This window comes from Prionailurus viverrinus, chromosome B1 (genome assembly GCF_022837055.1).
Source record: "Prionailurus viverrinus isolate Anna chromosome B1, UM_Priviv_1.0, whole genome shotgun sequence".
Classification (NCBI taxonomy): Eukaryota; Metazoa; Chordata; class Mammalia; order Carnivora; family Felidae; genus Prionailurus; species Prionailurus viverrinus.
In genome coordinates, this window is record NC_062564.1 from 128,137,055 (window position 1) to 128,164,180 (window position 27,126).

The 27,126-nt window shown below is 35.4% G+C and overlaps 1 protein-coding gene across 1 annotated transcript in view; it reads right to left on the reverse strand.

The window, feature by feature from the left end:
- Positions 1 to 27,126, reverse strand: part of GRID2 (glutamate ionotropic receptor delta type subunit 2) — a 1,470,351-nt gene that overhangs the window by 226,523 nt on the left and 1,216,702 nt on the right. Inside the window, exons 12-13 of the mRNA XM_047856052.1 lie at positions 25,121 to 25,260; positions 673 to 868 (exon numbers count right to left, since the gene is read on the reverse strand). Coding sequence (XP_047712008.1) covers positions 673 to 868; positions 25,121 to 25,260 — 336 coding nt within the window. The remainder of the gene's footprint in view (positions 1 to 672; positions 869 to 25,120; positions 25,261 to 27,126) is intronic.

Sequence of the window (27,126 nt, forward strand, 5' to 3'; positions counted from 1 at the left end):
TCCACTGGGATAATTTTAAACAACAATCATTCAGTTCTTCCATGTAGATTGATAGGGCTTGAGGAAGACAAGATTACTTCTGTATACGTTTTTATAAACCACAGCCCAGAATAAAAACTAGCTTCATGTTTTACACAAAGGGATGCTTCATAACCTTTTTTTTCCCCCCTGGTAAAATATCTTCTAAATGATGGTTATTTAACGAAAGATAAAGATAAAGATTTTCACTTTTGAAATAGACATTTGTAGGCACCTTATTTATTAACAAGATTAACTTTTACCCACCACATCATAAGTAAAGATAAGGTTTTCATCTAAAAGCAAATGCAGGATAGGAAGTACCCCAAGGTCATCTGAAAGAATTGGATAATCTTAATGATAATTTGGAACGGGACTTGTAAAAACTTTTTCAGTCTTCATGTAGTAGCTTATGTTTTCTAGCTTTGGAATTCCATTGGAGACAGATCCAGTAGACACAGCACAGAAGGCTTTGAATTCCTTCTGCTTAAGCAATGTGTCAACTCAAAATCTTCTTTAAATCGATAGCAGGTGTAATTTAACTACGAACTCTATGTCGGAGTTAAAATAAAAATAAATAAACCAATCTCAATGTAGCAATTTCAATATGGGAGACAAAATAGTGGACTCTAAATGAAGAACTATGACCAGTACCTTTTGAATGCCTGCTTGGGATTCCAGAACGTTATTCTCTGATCCATTGCTTCTGTTGATCATCCTCCACATTTGGGAATACATGCTGTCCCTTTCAAAAGGATTCATTCCCTTCATCCGGACATGTTCATACACGGCAGAGTCCAGTACTGTGCCATAAGGGATGTCTGTTTGCTTGGAAAGGTCCTGGAGAGATCTTCATTATTAGGAGAGAAGAAAGACACAAGAAAGAGTACTGAACACTTTCAACTGGAAATAAAACTATAGAAAGCAGAGAATAATATAATATAGATGTCAAATTGCTTTCTTATTCTGTGGTTTCTTAATATTAAAATGTAATATACAAGGAGAATTGTTGTTAGGGTATATGGCACTTCCACAAACCATTCGAAGGCAAAATCATTACTAAAAGAAAAATGAAAATTTCTAGTGGTAAGGCAATGCTTTTTTGTGTGAGCTTGCTTTTTTGTGTGAGCTTCACTGTGAAAAGAACAAAAACAAAGCTAGCAATGCTATTAAAGCAAAGACAAATTAAATCCGATTGCTAGATAATCATATAATCATTTAGTTTTTAAAAAGTTCAATATGTTATAACCCTTAAGCTTATGTTCCTTTAGGTGGCAATGCTTAAACATTTTTATAAAATAATTATATTTTGCATAAACAGCATATTTTGAGGTCAAGTGTACTACTTAAAAATTAGTATTTATGATAGTCACTATTTAACAATTGGCTACCCCATACATTTAGCACCTAACATACGTTATTCTCACAGCAATGCCCCATTTTCAGAAATATTTCACCCATTTTATAGATGAAAAAACAGGTTGAGAGTATAAAAAAACTTGCTCCATTTGGCACAGTCAATGAGGGATCAGACAGGTTTCAGATGTAGATCTGACCGGCTTCAAAGGCTGTAGTATTTTCACTGCAAGCTGTTGTCTCTTATTTCTATATTTCTTTTGCTGTATTGGCTTTAATTTTGTGTGTGTGCATGTGTGTGTGTACATGCACGCATGCACGTGTGTGCATGTGTGTGTGTGTGTGTGCATGAGAGAGAGAGAGAGAAAGAGAGAGAGAGATTTCTATTTGTACTCAAATAGAATAAAATTCATGATTCTGGAAAGCTAAATATATTTTCAGCTTCCTCTTTTACAGAATAATGCTCAGGATTTTCAAATCAGTGTCTACGTTATAGATAGTATTAGCTTGTCCTAGGTTATTCATCTCTATATTGGTGGTCAGTTTCCTCACATTTCAGTTTCTGAGCCACTCTATACTTTCTAACTTGGAGAACCAATTGCTGTTCCACTGAAACTCATTGAATTTGTGTAGGTGCTCAACTCTAATGACTGAGTTTTAGGAACAAATGTGTCTTTGGCATGCTCTTCAAAAGTAGACGCTGGTATATTCAAACTCACTAACGTCTGAGAACGGCGGCAGATGCTCTGGAACACTACACCATATTTTCAATAAGAATACTCACAGTCCTCCACAAACATGGGTCATGAGTCTCATGTTATGTATACCTCTGACCTTTTTGGTCTGTTTCTAGATGGAGCTTGGTAATGACTTCCTGGGGGCCTTTGCAAACAACACTAGCATTGGGCAAGGGTATTGGGAATACTCTTGCAGGTCACCAGTTTCCATCACGTGCAAAACTGTATCCCAAACGATAAATTATGGGCTGTGTTTGCTAGAGGAGGATTTGTGCCAATTTATAATGACAACTTTCAGCAGAATTTGGCCTATGTTTTATTGAGTTTTGGGTTGTTGATGTGTATTATTTACTCTATGGAAACTACCACGATAATTCCTTTTTGTTCCATACTTCGGCTGCATAAAATGATGCATTTAAAAATCACTATTTCCAAGGAAAAATTTGCTGGAATATTCTACAACTATTAAACCAATTTTACCACTTGTAAAAAGATAAAATGACAGTATAAATTATAATTGAAGGGTACATCAGGAATAAAAGTGAGCTACACATAGCCAGGGTGCAAGCTAATACCAGAGTGACAGGGCATTTGTTCCTGGGACATACCATGCTTATCTTGTTAACGGTATAGCAGTACGAATTTTATTTCCAAATACAATTTGCTTCTCACTTACTGCTGTTTCCAGTAGTAGGAGTGAAACTATTCAAAACATTAACATTTTAACATATTTCCCACTCTGTAGTGGAGGATGCTGTAAAGTGGTAGCACAGGGGGAAAACTGAAACATTAATACAGATCATAATAGCAGGCCTCACTTGTTCAATATCTATAAATACAAGGGCCTATTCTAGGTAGATGTATAGAGCTTGTACCTTCTAGAACCAAAGGTCTCATGGCTAATGGCCATGTCATGGTTCATCAGAGACCCTCTTAGGATAGGATTGGACACTTGCTCCTTAGAAGATTCAGTGATCAATCTCTCCTATAATTCTCAGAAATCTTCAATTTGGTGGTGGTGAGATCATAATCTAGGGCTCAAATTTTTTTTTTTAATTTTTTTTTCAACGTTTATTTATTTTTGGGACAGAGAGAGACAGAGCATGAACGGGGGAGGAGCAGAGAGAGAGGGAGACACAGAATCGGAAACAGGCTCCAGGCTCTGAGCCATCAGCCCAGAGCCTGACGCGGGGCTCGAACTCCCGGACGGTGAAATCGTGACCTGGCTGAAGTCGGACGCTTAACCGACTGCGCCACCCAGGCGCCCCTAGGGCTCAAATTTTTATATGCTTATACTTAAGTATATAACTTGTTTGCGCAAACAGTCATACCAGCAAAATACTGTTAAATAAATGAACACTCCTCTTAGCTTTCCATGAAAAGAAAATTGAAATAAAATGTTGGGATCATTAATATAATCAGGTTCCTGTGGCATAGCATCGCTTTAAATATTAGTTTTACAACTTAAATATCAAACTATAATATTGTTGGTGAAATATCAAACAATATTGTTGGTGAAACTGATTTGTACACAAAAAATTTAAAGGGATATCTCAATCTATTGCCTAGGTGAAATTCCTGATGTCAGAAAAAAAAGCATTTTATTTTCAACATACTTCAGATTCAGAATAGCAGAGCTTTTTGTAACTTAGAACAAAGGCATTTTCTCTCTAGCTTCGTTTCTGATATCAAGTTCAGCTTATAGATTTGCCTTGAGATATGCTTGCAATAAAAATTACAGCTTGTCTGATTCAGTGTCGTTCCATTATAGTATACAGAGATAACACTGAAGGTGACAAAAATAAAATGAAGCAAAATGAAGTGAGCACAAACAGCTTATTACAGAAAGTGAAGGCTGTTTTAGGAGCCCAACACAGAAAGAGAGTACCCATTATATGTGGTCATTTTGTTATTTTCAGGTTAGTAAGATTTTAGAGCAATATCAGCAGAAATGGTGTGGCCTGTATTATGAGCCCCTAAAAGAAATCTAGCAAATTATTCCACTAGTGGTAGAATAGGTAGTAATCCTCAAAAAAACTGTATTTGAAGTTCAACATCTGAGTGCATTTAGAAGGGCCAAATCTTTGTTTTCTCTTTTGTTTTTCCAAATCCTTTTTAAAAAAAATGCAAAACAATTATAAAATAATTAATAAATTAATATAAATATATTCACCACGGCCAATATATAAATTAATCAAGCATGGCAAATACTGTCATTTCTTTTTAACCGTTGACAATGCTTACCCAGAAGAAATGGGAACAATCTAGAGCATTCTAGAAAATTGTTAACTTGGAATATACTCATACCAATATATTCCATTTCTCCACTTAATCACACAAAACCCACAGGTACTCACATAAAACTCAGCAAATGATCACTCCACAAATCTGTTATTGTTGAATCTTCCTCTCCCAACCCCACACCCCAACTCATGCACACAGAATTAAAAAAAAAATGAGAGTCTATAGCTATAAGTGGTGAATAATAAAAGAAAGCAAATGGTTTGCCATCTAATCACTGTTTTCCCAACATCTTTTTGAAATTCGACTTTTATTCCTTGTACTGGTGTCCTACACTACTAATGACCCGTGGGTACTAAAGAATACTGACAGCTGATAAGTAAGTGACATTTAGTTATTTGCATGAACGTTACATATACTAGGAAACTGTAATTTAGGGCACTTCTGGGAAGTAAATTTGAGGAATTTGGGGGGATGTAGGCTGATTGCAAACTCTTTCCGTGAGAAAAATAAACACTCAAAACCCTTCAAGCATAGAAAATTAATTTTGATACATGTGATCCTCTGATATTAGATATTAGTAACTTTGACATTGGGTAAATTAGATTTAAAAACATTTTCTTTCTTTAATGTTCATTTATTTTTGAGAGACAGAGCGTGAGCAGGGCAGGGGCAGAGAGAGAAGGAGGCACAGAATCGAAAGCAGGCTCCAGGCTTTGAGCTGTTAGCACAGAGCCAGATACGGGGCTTGAACTCATAAACCGTGAGGTCATGACCTGAGCTGAAGTCAGATGCTTAACTGACTAAGCCACCAAGGCACCTGGGGCAAGTTAGATTTTAAAGTCAAGCAAATAGATTATTTGTGTGCCATATGATGTTAGTTATCCCTGTTAACTGGAATTTCTTCATCTAAAAATGGAGAGAATAAGAGTATCTAAAGGTGATCATAAAAGGACCTGTCATATCAGCACTCAATCAAGTTACCTACTGTTTTATATGAAGATTATTATTATTATTATTATGATTCACCTCCTACTAATGCCCTACTTAACAATTTCTAATGGATTTTAGTGTGTGGCAGGATAGCCCCTTTATAAATATTGTTGATGAGCAGATTCATGAATTGGGGTCGAAATGAAGACTCATTAGGAAATGAGTACAAGATTTTATCCAAGTACAAGATTTTATATTTAATTTTTTAAATTACTCATTTTATGAGTTATTTAAAATATTTAAATATATTCTTTAAATATTATTCAAATAACTCATTTACATTTCTAAAAGTGTCAACTAGTTAAAAATCTAATGCCTATCCTCTTGCAGTGAACTTTCACCCATATTTTTCACCTATTTTCCTTTTAACAAGAGAATAGATTTTACTCACAGAAACTTTAAAATAACACTCCTAAATCTCTCTTTTCCATCTGTTTTCTTTCTTCTTTTTAAACATTTGAGCTTGGTTTTGTGGGATGCTCAGCAACAAATGGCTGCCAGCTCTAGCTCTGGGGAATTGTAAGTCTAATCCCATTTTTAATGGAATGGAATAAGTCAACTTAAGTTATCACATCAGAAGCGATTTTTCTTCGGGGGAGAGAAATGGAACGCGGTTGATAGGATGGGTGCTAGATGCTTCAGGCACAGGGGATGACAGCGGGAGAGAGACAAACAAGTGGGGATATATTAAAACCGTCTTCCACCTCGGTTCAGGTTTTTTCTCCCATACTCCCTCCCCAGTTTCTTCCTCTGGATGCTGATTTCAGCATCTGCCAAAGGAGAAAATTTTGTTGTAGCTCTAGGAGCCCATCAGTAACCACATTAAAAGTCTGCCTGATGCCCACTGTTGTTCATTGGACGCAGCAGCTGAACGTTTTGTGAGTACAGAGGCAGGTTTTGCCGAAAACAAAAACAAACATAAAACAAAACAAAAACCCCAAAAACCAAAACCAAAAAAAAAAAAACCCAAAAAACCAAAACCAAAACAACAACAAACTGCTCCAAAATTTAAAACTCAAAAGAACAACTAATATGCCAAATAAAGGTCCACTGGACTGAGAATTAGTGTCACTGAGACCGAAGAAGAAGAGAAAGTGTCAAAAAATGGATTGAAGTGGCCAGGTAAGGCAGGCCTGCCTCTGAGAGGTAAAGCCAACAGCCAGCACTAGGCAATCTCTTAGTTTCTACAAACCTGGGTTTTGAAGATGTAAAGATTTGAGTTTCAATTCTTGAACAAGCTATTTTTCCTCTCTAAACTGCAATCAATTTCCCTATTAGTGACAATAATAATTTTGTAATAATATAGCTTAAGGTTTGGTGTAGATATTGATATAAGACACTTACCTTAGTATTTAACACTCTATGAGTGCTCCATTACTGGTACTTGCAATTATTAATTTCATTACTAATGCTATTACTTTGTTCTCTGTTATGATTTTTGGAATTGTCATATCCTTATTTTTCCTACCACCTAAATTCATTTCAGATTCCTCACCTGTGGCCTTTCTGTCTCTTACCCTATCTAATCTCTCATTAATTTCTATACATTTTTACCTCCTGAATCTTGCAAATCTGTCACTATGTTTGTCCTCTCATTGCTAATACTCTCATTACTTTCACCTAGAGAATTATTTCTAAGTGTTTTCTCTATCTCTACTTTCACCCACCTCTAATCCATCTTCCACACCACAGCTAAAGTCTGATACTATCCCTGTTTTATTTAAATACTTCCTATATACTCCACTACGCTTAGAAAATATCTCCAAATCCATAGCATTCAAGAACCTTAAAAAATTTGGCCTAAAATTTTTTTCCATTTTTAGAAAAACCTTTTGCCTCATTCATACTCCCATTATAGGGCAAACAGACCATGTCATCATTCCTTGCTTGATAGGTATTTTCTTTGCATGTCTTCTTGTCTACCTGGTGAATTCCTTTTTTTCAAGTTCAAGGTCAAACTCAGTTGCCTCATCAGTGCTTTTCTACTACTTAGAATATGTTCATATTTTAGCATTCTGTTATGAAATTTTACTTCTCTTCAGATTACATTTTGCTTATTCACACACACACACACACACACACACACACACATATATACTTTTTTAGTTCATCTTTGAAACTCACAATCTAACCCAGGGTCTGGAAAATAGCAGTCAATGAGACTCATTTGTTTTGGCTACTCTTTACTAGAAAAATGCCTTTATCTTAGAAAGCCAGCATTCCCATTAAACTAGCATTGCATAACATAGTATTGGAAGACAGCCTCAGCAATCAGACAACACAAAGGAATAAAAGCATCCAAATCAGCCAGGGGGAAATCAAACTTTCACCCTTCACAGATGATATGATACTTTACATGGAAAACCCAAACGATTCCACCAAAAAAACTGCTTGAACTGGTCCATGAATTCAGCAAAGTCACAGGATATAAAATCAATGCACAGAAATCGGTTGCATTCCTATACACCAACAATCAAGCAACAGAAAGAAAAATCAAGGAATATATCCCATTTACAACTGCACCAAAAACCATAAAATACCTAGGAATAAACCTAACCAAAGAGGTGAAAAATCTATACACCGAAAACTATAGAAAGCTTATGAAAGAAATTGAAGAAGACACAAAAAAATGGAAAAATATTCCATCTCCTGGATTGGAAGAACAAACATTGTTAAAATGTTGATACTACCCAAAGCAATCAACATATTCAATGCAATCCCTATCAAAATAACAACAGCATTCTTCACAGAGCTAGAGCAAACAATCCTAAAATTTGTATGGAACAAGAAAAGACCCCAAATAGCCAAAGCAATCTTGAAAAAGAAAACCAAAGCTGGAGGCATCACAATCCAAGACTTCAAGATGTATTACAAAGCTGTAATAAAAAAGACAGTATGGTACTGGCACAAAGACACTTAGATCAATGGAATAGGAGAACCCAGAAATGGACCCACAAATCTTTGACAAAGCAGAAAAGAATATCCAATGGAATAAGGAAATGGTACTGGGAAAACTTGACAGTGACATGCAGAAAAATGAACCGGGGACACTTCCTTATGCCATACACAAAAATAAATTCAAAATGGATGAAAGACCTAAATGTAAGATAGGAAGTCATCAAAATCCTGGAGCAGAAAGCAGGCAAAAACCTCTTTGACCTTGGCCGCAGCAACTTCTTATCAACACGTCTCCAGACACAGGGAAACAAAAGCAAAAATGAACTATTGGAGCATCATCAAAAGAAAAATCTGCACAGCAAAGGAAACAATCAGCAAAACTAAAAGAAAACCGATGGAAAGGGAGAAGATATTTGCAAAGGACCTATCAGATAAAGGGTTAGTATCCAAATCTATAAAGAATTTAACAAACTCAATACGCAAGAAACAAATAATCCAGTGAAGAAATGGGAAAATGACATGAACAGACACTTCTCCAGAGAAGACATCCAGATGGCCAACTGACACATGAAAAAATGCTCAACATCACTCATCATCAGGGAAATACAAATCAAAACCACAATGAGATACCGCACACCTATCAGAATGGCTAACATTAACAACTCAGGCAACAACAGATGTTGGCGAGGATGTGGAGAAAGAGTATCTCTTTTGCACTGCTGGTGGGAATGCAAACTGGTGCAGCCACTCTGGAAAACAGTATGGAGGTTCTTCACAAAATTAAAAATAGAACTACCCTACGACCCAGCAATTGCACTACTAGGTATTTATCCAAGGGATATGGGTGTGCTGTTTTGAAGGGGCACATGCTCTCCAATGTTTATAGCAGCACTAGCAACAATAGCCAAAGTATGGAAAGAGCCCAAATGTCCATCAACAGATGAATGGATAAAGAAGATGTGGTATATATATTCAATGGAGTATTACTCAGCAATCAAAAAGAATGAAATCTTGCCATTTGCAACTACGTGGATGGAACTAGAGGGTATTATGCTAAGTGAAATCAGTCAATCAGAGAAAGACAAATATCATATACTTCACTCACAGGAGGACTTTAAGAGACAAAACAGATGAACATAAGGGAAGGGAAGCAAAAAAATAATATAAAAATAGGGAGGGGGACAAAACCTAAGAGACTCATAAATATAGAGAACAAACAGAGGGTTGCTGGAAGGGTTGTGGGAGGGGATATGGGATAAATGGGTAGGGGCATTAAGAAATCTACTCCTGAAATCATTGTTGCACTATATGCCAACTAACTTGGATGTAAATTTAAAATAAATAAATAAATAAATTAATTAATTAATTTAAAAAAGAAATGCAAAAAAAAAAAAACCCTAGCATTACTTAAAAATGGGATTTTTATTATATTTTACCAGCCATTTTGTGGGTGACTAATAATGGCAAGTAGTATTTAGTAGTTAAAGAAAACAAACAAACCAAAAACTAGTTTTTAAGGGAGCTTTGGAAATTTCTCCTGTAACAAAATTAGCTGCAAAAGCTTTACCTGACACCAATGAGTTGTCTGACAAGACATTTTGCCATGTATGTAAAATAAATGAATTCAGAAGCAAATCAAATAAAAAGAAAATCCAAACAAATAGAAATGAAATAAAGTATTTGGAACAGCAGAGGTTGTAGTCCATAATTCAAGTAGACATACGGATCTGGTACAGAGTGGAATATCTGTTCCTGAAAGGGATATGTATCTAAAGCAGTGTGGAAATGGAGCTAACAAGTAGTGGATAGTTTGATGAGTGATTTCTGACTAATGGATCACAAGCAAGCTGAAATGGGGATGAAAACTGTTCAATTAACTCCACTAACTGAAATGATCAAAAAATATAAAAGAATTCATGATTTTCGTAGCTAAGGAAGAGATAAGCCCCAGAACAGAGAGAATAGTCACTGTTGGTAATACTGAGTATTATCACCAAAAACTAAATTAAGTTTTTTCCTTTTGAGGGTTGAGTATTTACATAAAGAAGGGGAATTTGTACGCTCTACTTATAAGAGGATGGAATAAGCACAAAAGAAAGGCTTCCCATCTTCCTAGTTACAACATATCCAAGGCCACTTGTCTTTTGAGAAACAACATTCTCCCTTTTGGTAGTTCCTTATCCTAAGTGAAGTCTTCCAAACCCTCTCAGACACAGGTTTGTAAAGAAAGTCTGATGAAATATCAAAGTATCAAGGGTCAATGATGGGGCAAGCCAAACTCTAACATTCTTCATGTCAGAAGAAAGTTTGGATTGCAGATGTCTCAGTCCCTACAGAAGACTCAATGAGAGATACTTTAAGTGCATGAGGGGCCTACTACTCAATGAAAACAGGCTCAGGGAAGAGTTTAATGTTCTTTAGCCCAATAATGTTAACTTTCTTATTTTAAGAAGATTAAGATCAAAGTCATGTTAGTGAAAGAAATACGGTTTTGTCATAAAAGATTAGATTATATAGCCAAAGGTATAATTTGTGGGGCAAGGTAATTCAGAAGGAACTCAGCCACAGCAGTCTCTGGTAGAACAGTAAAGTGATTGTGTCATCCTTCTTCTCAAAGTGCCAGAGATTTTTCCTTCTCAAGACAGCAGAAACCTAAAGTCTAAGGCCAACAAGTTTGAATGATACCAAAGAGGGCAGAGGGCTAGGATTTTTTTTTACTTGTGGAGACAGGGAGAGTTTCCCAAGAGAGGCCCCTCTGGATGGAGAGGGTGCTTCATAAGAGGGGCCATCAGAGGACCAAAGAGGAGTGAGGATTTACAGACCAGGTATCAGAGGACGAGAGTGGCTCCTTGTGGGACACTCAAATAAGACCTGAATGGTGCAGTCTCCTCCAGTCTCTCTGTGTTGTCCCCTCTCCACTCCTGTCACACATTCTTCACCTGCCCTCAACCCCACCCTTACATGGCTCAACAGAATAAATTAGATATAAGACAGCTTCAGGTCTTTGCACTGTAAACTTCTTTAGAATATTTTTTTGATCTTTACTTTTAAGAACTATTTATTTATTTAGGTGTTGAGTTTGGTGATTTTTTAAAAATATATTTTGGATATTAACCTCTTATAAGATATATCATCTGCAAATATCTTCTCCTGTTCAGTAGGTTGCTTTTTTGTTTTGTTGATGGTTTTCTTCACTATGAAAAAGCTTTTTACGTTGGTGTAGTCCCAAGAGTTTAATTTTGCTTGAAGCTTAGTTTTCTTGAAGTGGAGACCTAGAAAAATGTTTCTATAGCTGATGTTTCAAATGTGCTTGGTCTAGAAAAAGTGTGTGATAGTACTCATGAAGAGGACACTTCTCCCTTTTGAACGCTGTCCCCATACCAAGGTTTACTAGGCACCAAGATGACTCTCAAGTCTTTCCTGAGAGATTTAGAAATATGCCCTGCACCTTCCCCCTTACAAAGTAGTCAGGGGCATCCCCATCTGTAATGCCCTATAGATGAGATGTTCACAGGTAATATTGAAAATTCACATAAAATAGGTGCATTTGATAAAAATGGATGTCACAAACTACTTAAGGGAATATCCTCCCAAATTTGGACAAACTTGCATTCCTATGCACATTTAAAAGTTGATTTGGATTTGTGAATATGGCAGGTCATTTTAGAGACCCTAAAGGAAGATGGAAACACTGTCCTTATTGCTGTTAGGCATAATTAACAAAATGATCATTAAACTTTCTTCAAAATGACAATGCTATACAAACGCGAGAAAATAGTTATATGAAAATCTGATCGGTTTCTCTGACTTGTTGACCCACATTATAAACTAGGAACTAATTATGTCACATCATGAATCTTTCATTTTTTAATTTTTAATTTTATTTATTTATTTATGTATTTATGTATGTATGTATGTGTTTATTTATTTATTGAGAGAGAGAGAGAGAGAGAGAGAGAGAACGTGCATGGGAGAGGCAGAGAGAGAGGGAGAGAGAGAAAATCCCAAGCAGTCTCCACACTGTCAGTGGGGTTCAAACCCATGATGAGGTTCTTAAACCCACAAATGGTGAGATCATGACCTGAGCTGAAATCAAGAGCTGAACGCTTAACTGACTGAGACACCTAGGTGCCCCTGTCACATCATGAATCTTGATATGTGAAAGACACTGTATTTTTCTACCTGCTGACAGAATTGCCATTTATGGGTCTGCTCTCTCTCTTAAATTAGTTAACTAAAGTAACCTTTCATGATATGTATATAGATATTGATATTTACACTAATTAAGCAAAATTCCTTTAAAAAGGCCTCAGTTTGCTGTGAATTCAATTACTCTGCAATTTTCCTGTGTAGAGTAGAAAGCGTGTGCAGTTTCTTCCTGAGATATCATGAAAAAGATGCATTGTTTATTTACCCCAGGACACTATAAACCAATATGGAACCATCCTAAATTTGTATGGTCAGCATTTCATTATGTCACCATTGATTGTCACTTGATTGTAAAATCTATGTTAAGATGATATAGTCAAATACTCCAATAGACTGCAGAAGAAGAGTAGGTTTTTATGTTCTTATATCATTGAAAATATTGGAAAGACCTGACTAATTCCCATGAATTTCCCTGAGGATCAATAAATTTCAAAATGGTGTTAAGAGAGAACCCTAATAAAATCATAACATCAGAGAGTTTGGAAGAGCTCCTGGAGGTATTGCATAATTTGATGATTATATATCTTAAGGTATAAAAGCCAATCTCCAAAAATGGACTTTATTCTTCTTCCGTAGGCACTTTACTGACTTAGAAAACTTAACACCAGGAAGTTCTTTCTTACTCATGCCCAACCTAAAACTATTTCATATAAGCCTCTCATTTTCTTCTTAGTGAAAATAAAAATGGACAATCGCTACTCATCACCTCCAGTACAACATTTCTTTATATAATAAAAGATTTCTTTTGTGCATTCATCCTTTAGCCTTTTATTTGGTGACTTGAACACTAAATTCCTTTAGTTCTTACTCACAGGATCTATTACTCACTTTTTTACCTTGTTCTTAACTAAGGCATCTTTTTCTTTTCTATGGTAATTTTTGCCAAATTTATGGACCTTATAAATAGGTCATGGTAGTGTTTAAAAAGCCCCAACAACTTTTATACTGCTAGGTGATTTTGCTCATTTTCTTTATAAACATAAACACTACATTTCAAATTTGTAATTGACAGATGACTCATTTTGAAACTGACTTCACTTCCAATTTTAAATTATTATAGGTATACACACATACACATAGTTTTTTTTCCATATCTGAGTGAATTATTACATATTTGTCCCTATTAAGCTTTGTCTCACTTATAATCACCTTGTTTAATTTGCCAAGGTCTTTATGAATTCTTACAGTGTGGTTCTGGTCAATAATCAACCCTACTCAATAATAAGTAATCTGCATATTTAATAAGTTTACTCCCTATTCTATACTTCAAATCAACACTGAAAATGGTCATTAGATTCAGAGCCAGTGCTGACTTATGGGAAAAACTCTATTCAATATACCCTCTAAGGCTGACATTGAACTATTGATCATAACCTCACATATAGCTCACTAACAAGCTGTGATACAATAATACACAATATTACTGCATAAAACAATGACCCAAATAAAATACGATGTAGTTTCAAATGAGGAATCAATAGTAATTTGTAATTTTTTTTTACCTATAAGTTCTTTTAAAGATCTCAAAATCTTTAATCACATTATCAAATTATTCATAGTGGAAAGAAATAACTGAAGAGAAGGAAGTGACCAAGAATAACAGAAGGTCAAATTTAATAGCCTATTTGAAGACCCAGTAGAACGCTACTGTCAAAGTAAGGTGGAAGGTCATCGTTTCAGTGAAGATTCTAATGACTCTATCTCAAAACAAAGGTCCTGGTTCTTTATAACACAGAGCAGGAGACCAGGTTTCTACCAGTAACTTAAAATTTCCTAAATACAAAATATATTTTCCTTCTCCCCAGTGCAGTAGGCCTGCAGATCTCTCCAAAAAAGATAGTTTTTTGAATCATTCAGGGAAATTATCCTCTATTCCCAATTAGGTATATTTCCTTTTTTGAGAAATTTCAACTAAAAGTAGGCATAGAATGCATGTCCTGATCTCACAGTCAGATCTTATTAATATCCATTCAGATTATAAATGCCCAAAATGTTTTGGAAAGGTGTCCCCGACCCATCCTCCCTCACCCCATTCCACAGCAAATCTTGAGAATTCTGCAGCATTGCTCTCAGGAAATGGCAGCCTTCATCTGAAAAAGCAGCCCAGCAAGCCACCTTCAGATCTGTTCCTTACCTTCCCCATGACTTGCCATGATCTGGGGCATCTGCCAATTTGTAAACTTTGCCCTTAGGTTAAAAGATTAGATCAGAGTTTGAGAAATAGGGGCTGTAGTAGGGGTGTGTGTAGTGAATGTGTGTGTATGTGTATGTATGTGTGTGTATGTGTGTAGTGAATGTGTGTGTGAGCGTGTGTGTGTGTGTAGGAGTGGAGGAGAAAGTCATTAAAAATAAATTGACTACCTTCAGATGACAGGAGCTTGTGCAGGAACTAAGAGGATCAGAGAACTAATGGGGTCAAACAGACACTTAGTGGAGGGTGGAGGTCAGCACATCAAGATTGCTGGTGTGATGGAGAGGACAGGGAAAGAAAGGTGAGACTTGAAAAACAGAAAGAGAGAAAAAAAAAGAAGATATGGCTAAACAAGAGTTTCCTTTCAGTTCTGCCTTATAATCCAGGATTTCTCTTATTAATGTACCTAAATATATTTTTATCAGTTATCTCAGGCTTTGTTTAATAAGATACTGCAATTGTGTAGCTGATATATAATTGTACAGTTGAAGGGACATTGAAAATAACTTAATTCAAATTGTGGAACAAATATTTGTGCAGTGAGAGGAGAAATGGCTCACACTGTTAAAGGGAGAAAGCTAAGGTACAAAGTGTTTTAAAAACTTGCCTTGTTATTCAGTAGCAAGAAAGAGGCTTGAACCTTTGAACTAGGTCTCCAGTCTCCTTCAGCAGCATTGCCAAACAGCCCTGCCTGCCGACTCCACTGTCACCAATTTCTATCTACTCTTCCTGCATTAATTTCACAAAACATGCCCCATACTCAAATTAGCTCTTCTTTTATTTTTAACTGTGTTTTTTTAATGAGAGAGAGAGAGAGAGAGAGAGAGGAAGAGAGGGGCAGAGGGAAAAAGAGAGAGAATCTTAAGTAGGCTCCACACTGAGTGTGGAGCCCAATGCGGGGCTTGATCCCATGACCCTGGGATCATGACCTGAGCAGAAATCAAGAGTTGGATGCTCAACCAGCTGAGCCACCCAGCTGCCCCCGAACTGGCTCTTCTAAAATGACTAAATCAAGTACTCCTGAGTGTAGGGTTTTTACCATATACTTATGGTAGATAGAACTTATTTATTCACCTGACTTTAGGTAAGGAAATAAAATAACAAGAGACACAGAGGAGACAGGAATTTATATTCTCAAGTTCTTAATAGGTTTCTGGATTTAGATGACTAATGTTGGGGAGAAAGAGAGGGGGACTTGAGCTGTTTAGAATAATTGCTCGTCCAGAAGAAGATCATGTTAGGGGTTGCAGGCACTTATTAGCTTGGCAAAGTTTTCATCTTAGCGATATTAGTGTAAATAGAGTCTATAGGAATGTTAATACAGCCCTGTTCCTAGGAATCACAAATAGAGTGGGAGACAAAACTTTTAATTGAATGCTCACTGAAGAGTGGCTTTGAAACACCAACATACCTCTGAGGGTTTTTATTTTTTTCCAAAAGAGAGAAAACCATGTCTATAATATCTAGATGGCTATATGTTTATAAAACATCCATCACTGTAGTACTTAAGTGCTTTGACAAGTAAGCCATTTCAACACTGAACAATATAGAGTAAGGAGACGAATGTCTTCCTCTGTCTGTAGTGCCTGTGTACTCTGAAGTTAAGCCTATACAATTCTGTACTAAACTGAAACATAAAAGTGGTATGAATCAGACCCAGCTCACTTCAGCAACCTTGATTTTGGCTGTTCCTAATAAAGTGTGCAATTCCCTGCTGAGAGCTATGAAATAGCCTTCCACTGGAAGCCTGTGTGGGTGAGACACTAAGAAAACCTAGAGAGCACATCATTTGGGGCTCCTTCTCTTATCCTGGAATAACAGCACATAAAAATGGCTTTCATATTTCTTTCTGATTTGTTATGAGGTATATAAACAAGTCATGAGGTTCTACAGTCTCAGGCCAGAGTGTAAGAAATCCCTTTCTGGTTCATTATTTAACAAATATTTATCTGTAATCAGCTATGTACTCAAGAAGTAACAGCATCAGGTGCTGTGCTGATACAAAGGAGATAAAACCATGCTCAAGAAGATACATTTAAAAAAAATTTTATTTTCAACGTTTATTTATTTTTGGGACAGAGAGAGACAGAGCATGAACGGGGGAGGGGCAGAGAGAGAGGGAGACACAGAATCGGAAACAGGCTCCAGGCTCCGAGCCATCAGCCCAGAGCCCGACGCGGGGCTCGAACTCCCGGACCGCGAGATCGTGACCTGGCTGAAGTCGGACGCTTAACCGACTGCGCCACCCAGGCGCCCCAAGAAGATACATTTTAATTGAGAAGGTAAAACAAGGAGAATAATACTCCAGCACGAGGCTAGATACAGTTCAGGGTGTAAGCAAGGAGATGCAAAGTGGTTAAAAAAAAAAGGAGGCAGTAACTCTAGTTATGAACACCACGAGAAAGGCCTAACAGAGGAAGCAGCATGCGAGCTGTGTGTTATGAGGAGCAGTCAAAGAAGAGTTAAAAGAGAACACTTGCCTGGCCAACAGATGTTCTGACCCAGGTTCGGCGCGGTCACTATCAGCAGCAGCTTGACCACAGTGATAGTTAATCAGGCTAAGGTGAGACAGCGGTCCTTATTTATGCTGAAATTTGGATAAGGCTTCCTGACAGCCAGTTCCTCTTCTCTTTCTTTTAACCTTTGGGGGCTATACACATTCTATTTAGTGTATATAATTGTGGACAAAATAGCAAAAATAATAGTTATTAGCACCACCAAAAAGGGTGGAGGGAAGAACAGTCCAAGGAATCTACATGGCCTCCTAGAGAACAAGTAGAAAAATGGAAGCAAATGCACGGTGTATCCAGGAACTGTGCTGTTATTTATGTCTCTATTTTTCCTCATTTATTCTTTACATTAAACCTATGAAGTTTGAGCCCATTATCTTTTTACCCTTAGGGAAAATAAGGCTGAAAATGATTATGAAAATGGCAAGATCATTCTGCTAATAAGTGGCAAAGGATTTGAATGCAGATTTATTTAAATTCCCGGTCTCCTGTGCCTGTTTCTAGGATACCATGTAACTTAGAAATATCTGAAATTAACTTAGCTAAATATAATTCATCCATTGATTCTTTCTTGCAGAATTCGCTATTTTTCAGAAAACTTATAATGCCATTATGGCTTTCATTCACTCATTTTAGTTTATTTATTTCATTCAGTTAAGGTTTAGCGTATTTGCTAATTAATTGTAGAAGATATGGTCCACTAAGACAAGGTCTCTAGTGCTGGATTTCCTGGCTTACTATTCTAGGTTTTAGTTTCATCATCTTCAAAATGGAGATGAAAATAATGTATCTCTCATGGGGCTATTATGAGTATTAAATGAGAAAATCTAAGTAAAGCATTTAGGAAAATGTCTGTCATATAGCAAGCACTCAATAATGTTAGCCTCCGTTATTATGAATACTATGTGCCAGGCATCGACACATTAAGGGCACAGATATGGATACGGCATAGCCCTTGCCTTTGAATAAGGTATACTCTCAAATAGAAGACACGTGTGTAATGGCTAATTGTGTTTGTGCAAATGGATGATGCCAGGAGAGAAGGGAGTTCTGGGTCATTTCAGGGAAAGGGAACAGCATGTAAACTCCACAGAGGTATGAAATGCCCTCCCAGAGTTTGCTTAACTGGAGCATGAACAAGTGTGAGAATGGATTACAATTGGTGCCGGTAGACAGAAATGAGGCTGGGTCAGCTTTTGAAGGGTTCCATGTGCTTGGCTATGGAGTTGCATTTTACTTCCATTGGATGTGGTAATGATGGAGGTTTTCAAACTAATTTTAAGGATGGAAGAAGGTACTCCACACTCTGGATCATAAGCTTGAATGAGAAGAGAATGGGATAGAGGGAAGCAATAGTTGAAGTAAGAGAAAAGAGAATAAGAAGGGAAGCAGTAAGCAGGTAGAGTTGGGATCATACTCCTGGGCATTTATGCCAGAGAAATGAAAACATATCTATACAAAAACATAAGTGCACATAAATGTTCTTAGCAACTTTATTTGTAATAGCTAAAAACTTGGAGACAACAAAAATTCCATTCATTAGGTAAACAGTTACACAAACTGGTACATCCATACCATAGATTACCACTCAGCAATAAAAAGCAATGAACTATTGATGCATGCAACAACTTGGATAGATCTCAAGGGCGTTATGCTGAGTGGGGGAAAAAAAAGGCTATTTCAGAAGGCTACACACTGTTAAGATTCAACTTATATAGGACTCTTGAAATGATAAAAATCACAGGAATAAAGAACATATTAGTTATTATTAGGGTTTGATGATGGTGGGGAAGAAGGAGTGAGGGTAGAATGAGGGAGATTTTTGTAATGGTGGTATAGTTCTAGATCTATTGCAGTGGTGGTTGTATAATCTATACATGTAATAAAATGGCACAGAACTATATGCATACATACACTGTATCCATGTCAATTTCCTTGTTTTGATATTGTACTGTAATTATTTAAAATGTAACTATTGGAGGAAACTAGGTGAAGGGTACATGGGACCTCTCTATGGTATATTTTTGCAACTTCCTGTGTATATATGATTACTTCAAAATAAACAGTTAAAAATGTTTAACTATTAATAGAACATATTGCAACATGAAAAGCTGTGCATTATTAACACTTTGTCCTTCAAAATTTACTGTATTTTACTATCTTCTCAATACAGTCCTGTATTGCATTGAAAATGTATTAAAATTGAATAAAAATAAGTCTGACTTATTTTTTGATGGCATAAGGCAAAAAGTAATTAACAGGCAGGATAAAGTCTAGGAATAGCAGACATTGAGATGCAACTTTTCTGCAAAATTGCATCTGAAAAGTAGCCCAACCAGAGTGATTTCTAGAATTTTCTCACTGTAGTAGCTCTCTTCTTTGTTTAGTTATGGCATAGTCGAACACATTCTCTCTTTAAGAATCTTTAAAAATAAATAAACTAAGTCAATATTCCCGCATCTGCTATAAATGTAAATGGTAGCCTAGAGATACAAGGTTTCTCAAGCCAAATCTCTCTTAAATTTCCTTAATCATTTGGTATTTTCAAATTAAATGGTCCTGAAACAAAAGATATGTGGTTCAGGTTTTTATTAGATAGAAACCTACTAGTTTCCATACATTCTACATCTTTTCTCTCCCATCCATCCTCCTCTGCACAGATTAAGCTGTCTTTCTTCAACGATGTCACTCTCCATTATCTCCAGGAAAAATTCCAAATTCCTTAACAATTCTTATCATGCCTTTCAGGGTTTGGACTCACTTTCCTTTTCTATTTCACTTCCTGCCACTTTCACATCACACATCTCAATCCAGGAAGGAAATTAACAGATTTTGATCATCTACACTTTACTAGACAGTCTCTGAGGAATTTCATCTCTCTTGCCTTTGCAAATATTCCCCAGTAAGCCACCCCTTCAGCCTTTTGAAATTCATCTTTCAAGATCAGACTCTCAGATGATACCTCTGTGATGCCTGATAGTTTCTTTCCTTTTTCCTCCACCTCTTCTCCAAGTTACTCCTTCCCTGTGTTCACACAGCATTTCATAAAGAAATCTATCATAGTTCCCCTGTAATTAAATTCCACATTGCTACATCTTGAACTACATTGTGTCTCAGGGCTAATACCAAAATATCTTTATAGCCTCAATAGTTAGCACGATGTTTAATGAGCACCTGCCAGTCCTACCACTCTCTCTCTGTCACCAGACCTGGTGAAAGACAGATTTCTAAGCCATACACACACACATACACACACACACACACACATATATTCTGCTGAACTAAATGAATGAAGGTAATATATTTATTTAGTTTTTATAGTTAGAAATACAATAAAAATTTGGTTTGCAAGCATAATTTGTTCCAGAAACATGCTTGTAATCAAAAGCACTTGTATATCAAAGCGAATTTCAAGAACCATTGGCTTGATGTTTGGCATCATGTACTGTGTGTATTGCAAGACATCGCTCATTTATCAAGTTAAAATTTATTAGAAATGTTTGCTCGTCTTGTGGAACATTCGCAGAACAAATTACTCTCAGTCCAAGGTTTTGTTGTACCTCCATTTCCAAAAAGCATGATTGTAATGTAACTTTAACAAGTTAAATAGTAACATGTTAGAGATAGTTACATAGTGAGGGCAAAGGAAAAAGAAATAATTTCATTGAGCGAGTACCTGCCAGTCCTAACATTCTCTCTCTGTCACCAGACCTGGTGACAGACAGATTTCTAAGCCCAGGGCTAGCTCATACTCTATTGTATGGCATTGAGAAAAAGCATTGCTCAATTATTTGTTTCCTTTTCTAAATGTGAGCAAATGTGGATACAAAAGTCTTGTAATTAGTATGCTAGGGAAAAAGGAGTCACTTCCAGAGATAGAGTATCTAATGAATCTTTTTGCATACACTTGGAAACAAATTTATCAGAAATTAATTTGTTCAGTGACTGCATCAAAAAAAACCTCAGTATTTGTTTAATCGTACCTCAAACATTATGGTGAATTAATTCTTTAAAAATAAAAATATGGTGGGATTTTGGAATTCCTTTGAATAGACCCAAGCTTACTTATAGTCCCAGGAAATGAAAGACCTCAAGTTTCAGCACCAAAGATCAGTCTGATTCTAAAGTTATTAATGACTATAGATGTACAACTGTGATTTCCCTCATAGCTCTTTTTACTTTATATGTGAAAGAAGTAGGTTTCTGAAAATTGCATCACAACAAAGACTAATGGAACTGATGTTCATGATGTTATTACCTGGTGTTTACTTTGAAATTACCTTCAGAACTTCACATGCTTCATTTCACCATTGCCAATTTTAGCCTGGTTACCAGTAGAAACAAGTACATTCCGTTTGCTAGCTATCTAAAAGCAATTAGCTACATGTTGTTACCATTTGATGACAATGAACAAGCCCAAATGTCATTGGAGTTTTGTAGAAATTGGATATTTTTTTCTTTAGAAATGGAACTGTGTATCTCAATATTACCAATCCCAACTGTGTCACAATCTGTCATATTACATCATATCAAGCAGCAGAACACAGTTATCACTGAAGGGGTATAAAATTAAACATGGGAATTATCTTTTTCAGGGAAAATTCACTTTCAAAATTTTAGTTAGAGGCAAGTGTCAACTAGAAGATTAGATGTTGATAAATATCTAATTTTGAAAAAGGGGTCCATTTTGTAAAATGTATTCAGCTTTCCAAGAATAAGTCTGTTGGATTTCCCCTACCAGACTGTAAGAGTTTCTGTCAACCATCTATTCAGAAGTAGCTGCTCTGCCCCTGTCCCTGACTTCGTTCTAACTACCTCTGTCCCTCTGGGTCTAGAGAAGCCACTTTGATTTTGGGGAATGAACCTGTGGCTGGTATAGGTGTGTCAATGGCACAACAAAATGAGCTGGAAAAAAGGTGCACAGACAAGTGCTGCTTCATTTAGTGATGAGAAAATCTTATGAATATAAATGATTAAGGAGCATGACATTGGATGGTACTGTGGGTTTTTTTTTTTGTCTTTTCTAAGAAAAATTAAACTTAGGATTTTACAAGAAAGTTTGACATTAGTTGCAAATGGAACTTTAAATGTTTCCAAGAAACACTGCAGGCAATTATGCTTACCAACACAGCTGAGGCATGAAATTAGAAGATATCTTTAAGTTTGGGGAGAGAATCAGGCTTCTTTTAGCTCCTTTGGCTCTGATTTTTCCCCTTTCAAAATTAGTTTACTGATAAGATTAGAAGGGAGGGAGATTTATTATACCCAATGTTGACTTTTAATAATGTGAGCCAGCATTAGAACGAAATAATTTTTTTTAAGAAATGAATGCTCAGTTATTGTGGATTGTGGAACTATACATGAGGGAAACATCATGTGAATTGATGATCTTTTTTCCATTAGGTTTTACTTTTAGAGAAACCTATGGGTGCAAAAATTTGATTGAAGCTTCTGCTCCCACTGCTATTTCATAAAAGTCGATATACAAATTAATGTTGGCAAAGTTGATAATGACTAAATAGTTCAGATATACACAAACACCATGAGGTCTGCAGCCCCAGGGGAAGCAGAGTTGCCAAACAAAGTGTAGAAACCATCACTAGATAAGGAAAAAATTTCACTGGATAAGACCATGGATTGGTGTCAGATTGACATGGGTTAGACTTCCAGCTCTGACACTATTGGTTATGTGATCTTGAGAATTTTAACTTGCAAACTTCTGTTTCTTCATCCGTGTAATGGGAATAACAGTAATACTTGTATTATCAGGGTCATTTTGAGGAATAAATGAGATAATACATGTAACATGCTTAATAAATTCATAATAAACTCTCAGTGAATATTAGTCATAATTGTTACTATGATGATTGTCATTTATTATATAAAATCCATTATTTCAAAGTTTTCTTCATTTATTTATTTAAAATGCTTCAAGTCAGATATGAGCTACATTGGTTCTTAGCTCAAGTGCACTCTAAATGTGACAAGTTAAACATAATTGATAGAAACTACATTAGTGAGATATAATACTCCATCTTAAGTTTTAAAACAATTTTTCTTTGTGTGATTTCTATTGATTGGATTCTGTCAAGTGGTCTTCCCCTGAATGGCAGATATCAATTATAGATTTAATTAGTTCATGTTGGGATGTATGCCTACAGAATTTATCCCACATAAAAATCACCCAGATTTTGACATTTTATATCCTCAGACCAATGAAGGATTTGAAAAATGTCACCCTTTATATCCCCTTACTTAGTAATGAAAAAGACAATGACACACCCTTTATACCATTCTTATAAACAACTGGCCATACAAAAGTCCAAGAGATGGAAACTAGAGTGGTAAGTTTAGTTAGAATATAGGTTCAATAATCAGACAGATTTAAGGTATGGTCTTTAATCAATCATTTATTAGATGCATTGTTTAAGTTTCTTATATTCTCAACTTCAGTTATAAAATGGGTTATTAATAGTATGTCTTTCAGAAGATGGTTGCTAACGATTAAATGAGCAAATGAATGTAAAACATTTAGCGCACTCTGGCTTTCTGTGAATGCTCAATAAAAGTTAATTATTATTTTTTGTAATTTTTACTGATTTTGTTGATTTCTTGGCTGGGTGTTTGTAATCATTTTCATTATTGGTTAAAATATGGGTTTATGCTTTCCATGAAACTTCACTGTGTACCATTTATACCTTATACCACACATAGAATTGGCTACAAGGGTAATAAGAGGGTAATGAAGATTCTGCACTAAAAAATTGGGAGAAAAACATTTGAGGAGCATGATTTGATGAGAGAAATTGGAAACATCCCTCAGACTGGATGAAACTGTCTCTTACTGTCATTAGTTGAATTTGGGGGTTTCAATTATATATGACAAATAATTGAAGAACAATATCCTACTTCTTTATAGATCATTAATTCCTGATTTTATTTTTAGTATTGCATTATAACAGTTTTTGTGGCTATTAATGGACTTCATTTACAAATTTTTTTAAAACACAAGAAGAACTCTTATATTTTTCCTTTAAGGATAAGTTAGTTCTCTAATGAATTCCTTAACAAATCTAATTATTCATAATGTTGAATTGCCAGTTTTGTTGAGAATGAATGTTCTTCAACTCTAGGAAAAATTCAAAACTATTTTGTTTTTGGATGAATAAAACATTTTCAGGAAAAATGTTTCTTAAAATGATATATAGAACATTATGTTCTAATATGGCAGAAGTTGCATATTGAAGCTGATTGTATGCATGAAATCACAAAAGCAGAAATGGCTGTGCTTGATCAAAGGCCTTTGGGCTCTTGGGGCTCATGGGAGTGGCTTTTATGAACTGAGGCATTGGCTTAAGTAACTTTAGGATTTAAGCAAATGTATCATAGTTACTGACAATTTTACCACCACTGAAACTGGAAAAGCAGCAGCAATAATGACCACATTAGCTATAATACATTGAAGAGATAAACACAGTGTGGTTTTAATCTCTTGAAAGCTATCCTCTCTCTCCCTCTCCCCCTGCCTCCTTCCTTCTCTTTCTCTATATGTCACCTATCAATCACCTAACGTCTTTCCAACTATTTACTCAGACAATGCACAATGGGGCAGACTCCAGACAAAAACTGATACTGTCAAACTTGAAACATGTATATTTTAGTATGACTCCTTTCCTTTCCTTTTTTACAATGTTGCCCAAACATAGTCATACTCTGTGGAACCTAGAATACCAAATATGTGTTATTCTTCCAGGAAAATGTGGGAAGTGATGCAAAATTATACCCAGAATTTTATTTTTTTCAAAAATGTATCACCAATACTGTGATAACTGCATATCACAGAATTAAACCTTTACTCAAAAGGAGGGTGTAAATTTATTATCAGGTATCATATACTTATTTAAATAGGTTTGGCTACTCTCATCATTTTTCATTCTTTGTGGCTACTGGAATCTTTGTCTACTTACTGGATGGAGCTTTCAATGCGGGTGATAGTGAGGAAAGCAGCAAGATTTGCTGTGTAAGATGAGATGACAATCAATGCAAATAGCCACCAAGCCCCCATCATCATTCGAGTAGCCAGAGTCGTGTATGGGGACCTCCCCACCTGTAGAAAGAAGCAAATAGAATAAAAGAACATCAGCAAAGTATTTATTGATAATCTACAGTCATACATAATCGATACCAAATTAACTTCTAAGTACTGAAAAATCTTTCAACACAACAACAACAGCATTGGTTTTCTGTATTTTGGTTATGCTTATTACTTCATATTTAATTCCCTTTTATGATACTTTTTTAAGACCCAGACAAAAAGAACCATGATAAATACTTAGTATAACTTGTTTAAGTGATACTTCTTCTACCTTCTTATTCAATCTTGGAAATAGTTACTCTCTTATAATAACCAGATAACTACTTTATTTCCAAATGCTTGATTATTCAGTAGTTAGGTGATATTAATACTATTATGCTTATATTTAATATAACCTCAGATTTCTACTTTAATAAATAATATTGAAAATCATTTTTGGTTAAGTTCCTTAGAATCATAGGTTACAATATATATTTATACATATGTATATATATATATATGATATATAGCATAATGTAATATAATATATAATATAGTATATAATTACATATATATCATATCTTCTTTATTTATTCATCTATTGATGGACACTGGGTTGCTTCTATATCTTGGCTATTGTAAATAATCCTGAAATTAAATGTAGGGGTATATATACCTTTTTTAATTAATTTTTTTTAAAACTCCAGTATAGTTAACATATAGCATTTTATTAGTTTTAGGGATACAATATAGTGATTCAACAATTCTATGCATTATTCAGTGCTCATTATGGTAAAATACCCCATCATTTATTTCACCCACACCCTCACCCATCTCCCTTCTGGTAACCATCAGTTTGTTCTCTATAGATAAGAGTCTGTTTCTTGGCTTGTCTCTCTCCTTATTTTTTTCCTTTGCTTGTTTGATTTGTTTCTTAAATTACACACATGTGTGAAATCATATGGTTCTGTCTGTCTCTGACTTATTCGGCTTAGTATTATACTCTCTAGCTCCATCCATGTTGTTGCAAATGGTAAGATTTTATTCTTTTTTTATGGCTGAGTAATACTCTGATATATATACATAATATATATAATATATTATACTGTATATATATGTATATATATGTATACATATATATATATATAGAGAGAGAGAGAATATATAACTTTATCTTATATATATATATCCTATTATCCCATATCTATATCCTATAAGATATAACTATATCTTATATATATCTCATATCTTCTCTTTATCTGTTCATCTACAAGTGGACACAGGCTGCTTCCATAATTTGGCTATTTTAAATGCTGCTGCAATAAACATCAGGTTGCATGTATCCCTTTGAATTAGGTTCTGTTTCTGTTTTTTTTTTTTTTTTTTTTTGTATTTTTTGTATTAGTGTTTTTGTACTAGTAAATACCCAATTACTGGATCTGAATTAGTGTTTCCATTTTCTTTGGGTAAATATCCAGTAATGGAATTATTAGATCATATAATATTTTCTATTTTTTAATTTTTGAGGGACTTCCAGAACAGCTGCTTTCTAGAGTAGTTATACCAATTTACATTTCCACTAACAGTGCACAAGAGTTCTCTTTTCTATACATCCTTATCAACACTTGTTGTTTCTTATCTTTTTGATCCTAGCCATTCTGAAAAGTGTGAGATGACATCTCATTGTGGTTTTTGATTTCAATTTCCCTCATGATCAGTGATGTGAGTTTGCTTGCATGTGTCTTTTGGCCATCTATATGTCTCCATTGGAAAAATGTTTTATTCAGGTCCCCTGCCCATTTTTTAATTGGCTTGCTTTGTGTGTTTTTTTTTTTATTTTTTTTTTTTTTTTTTGGTGTTCAGTTGTATAAAGTTACATAAAGTCCTTTAACCTTGATT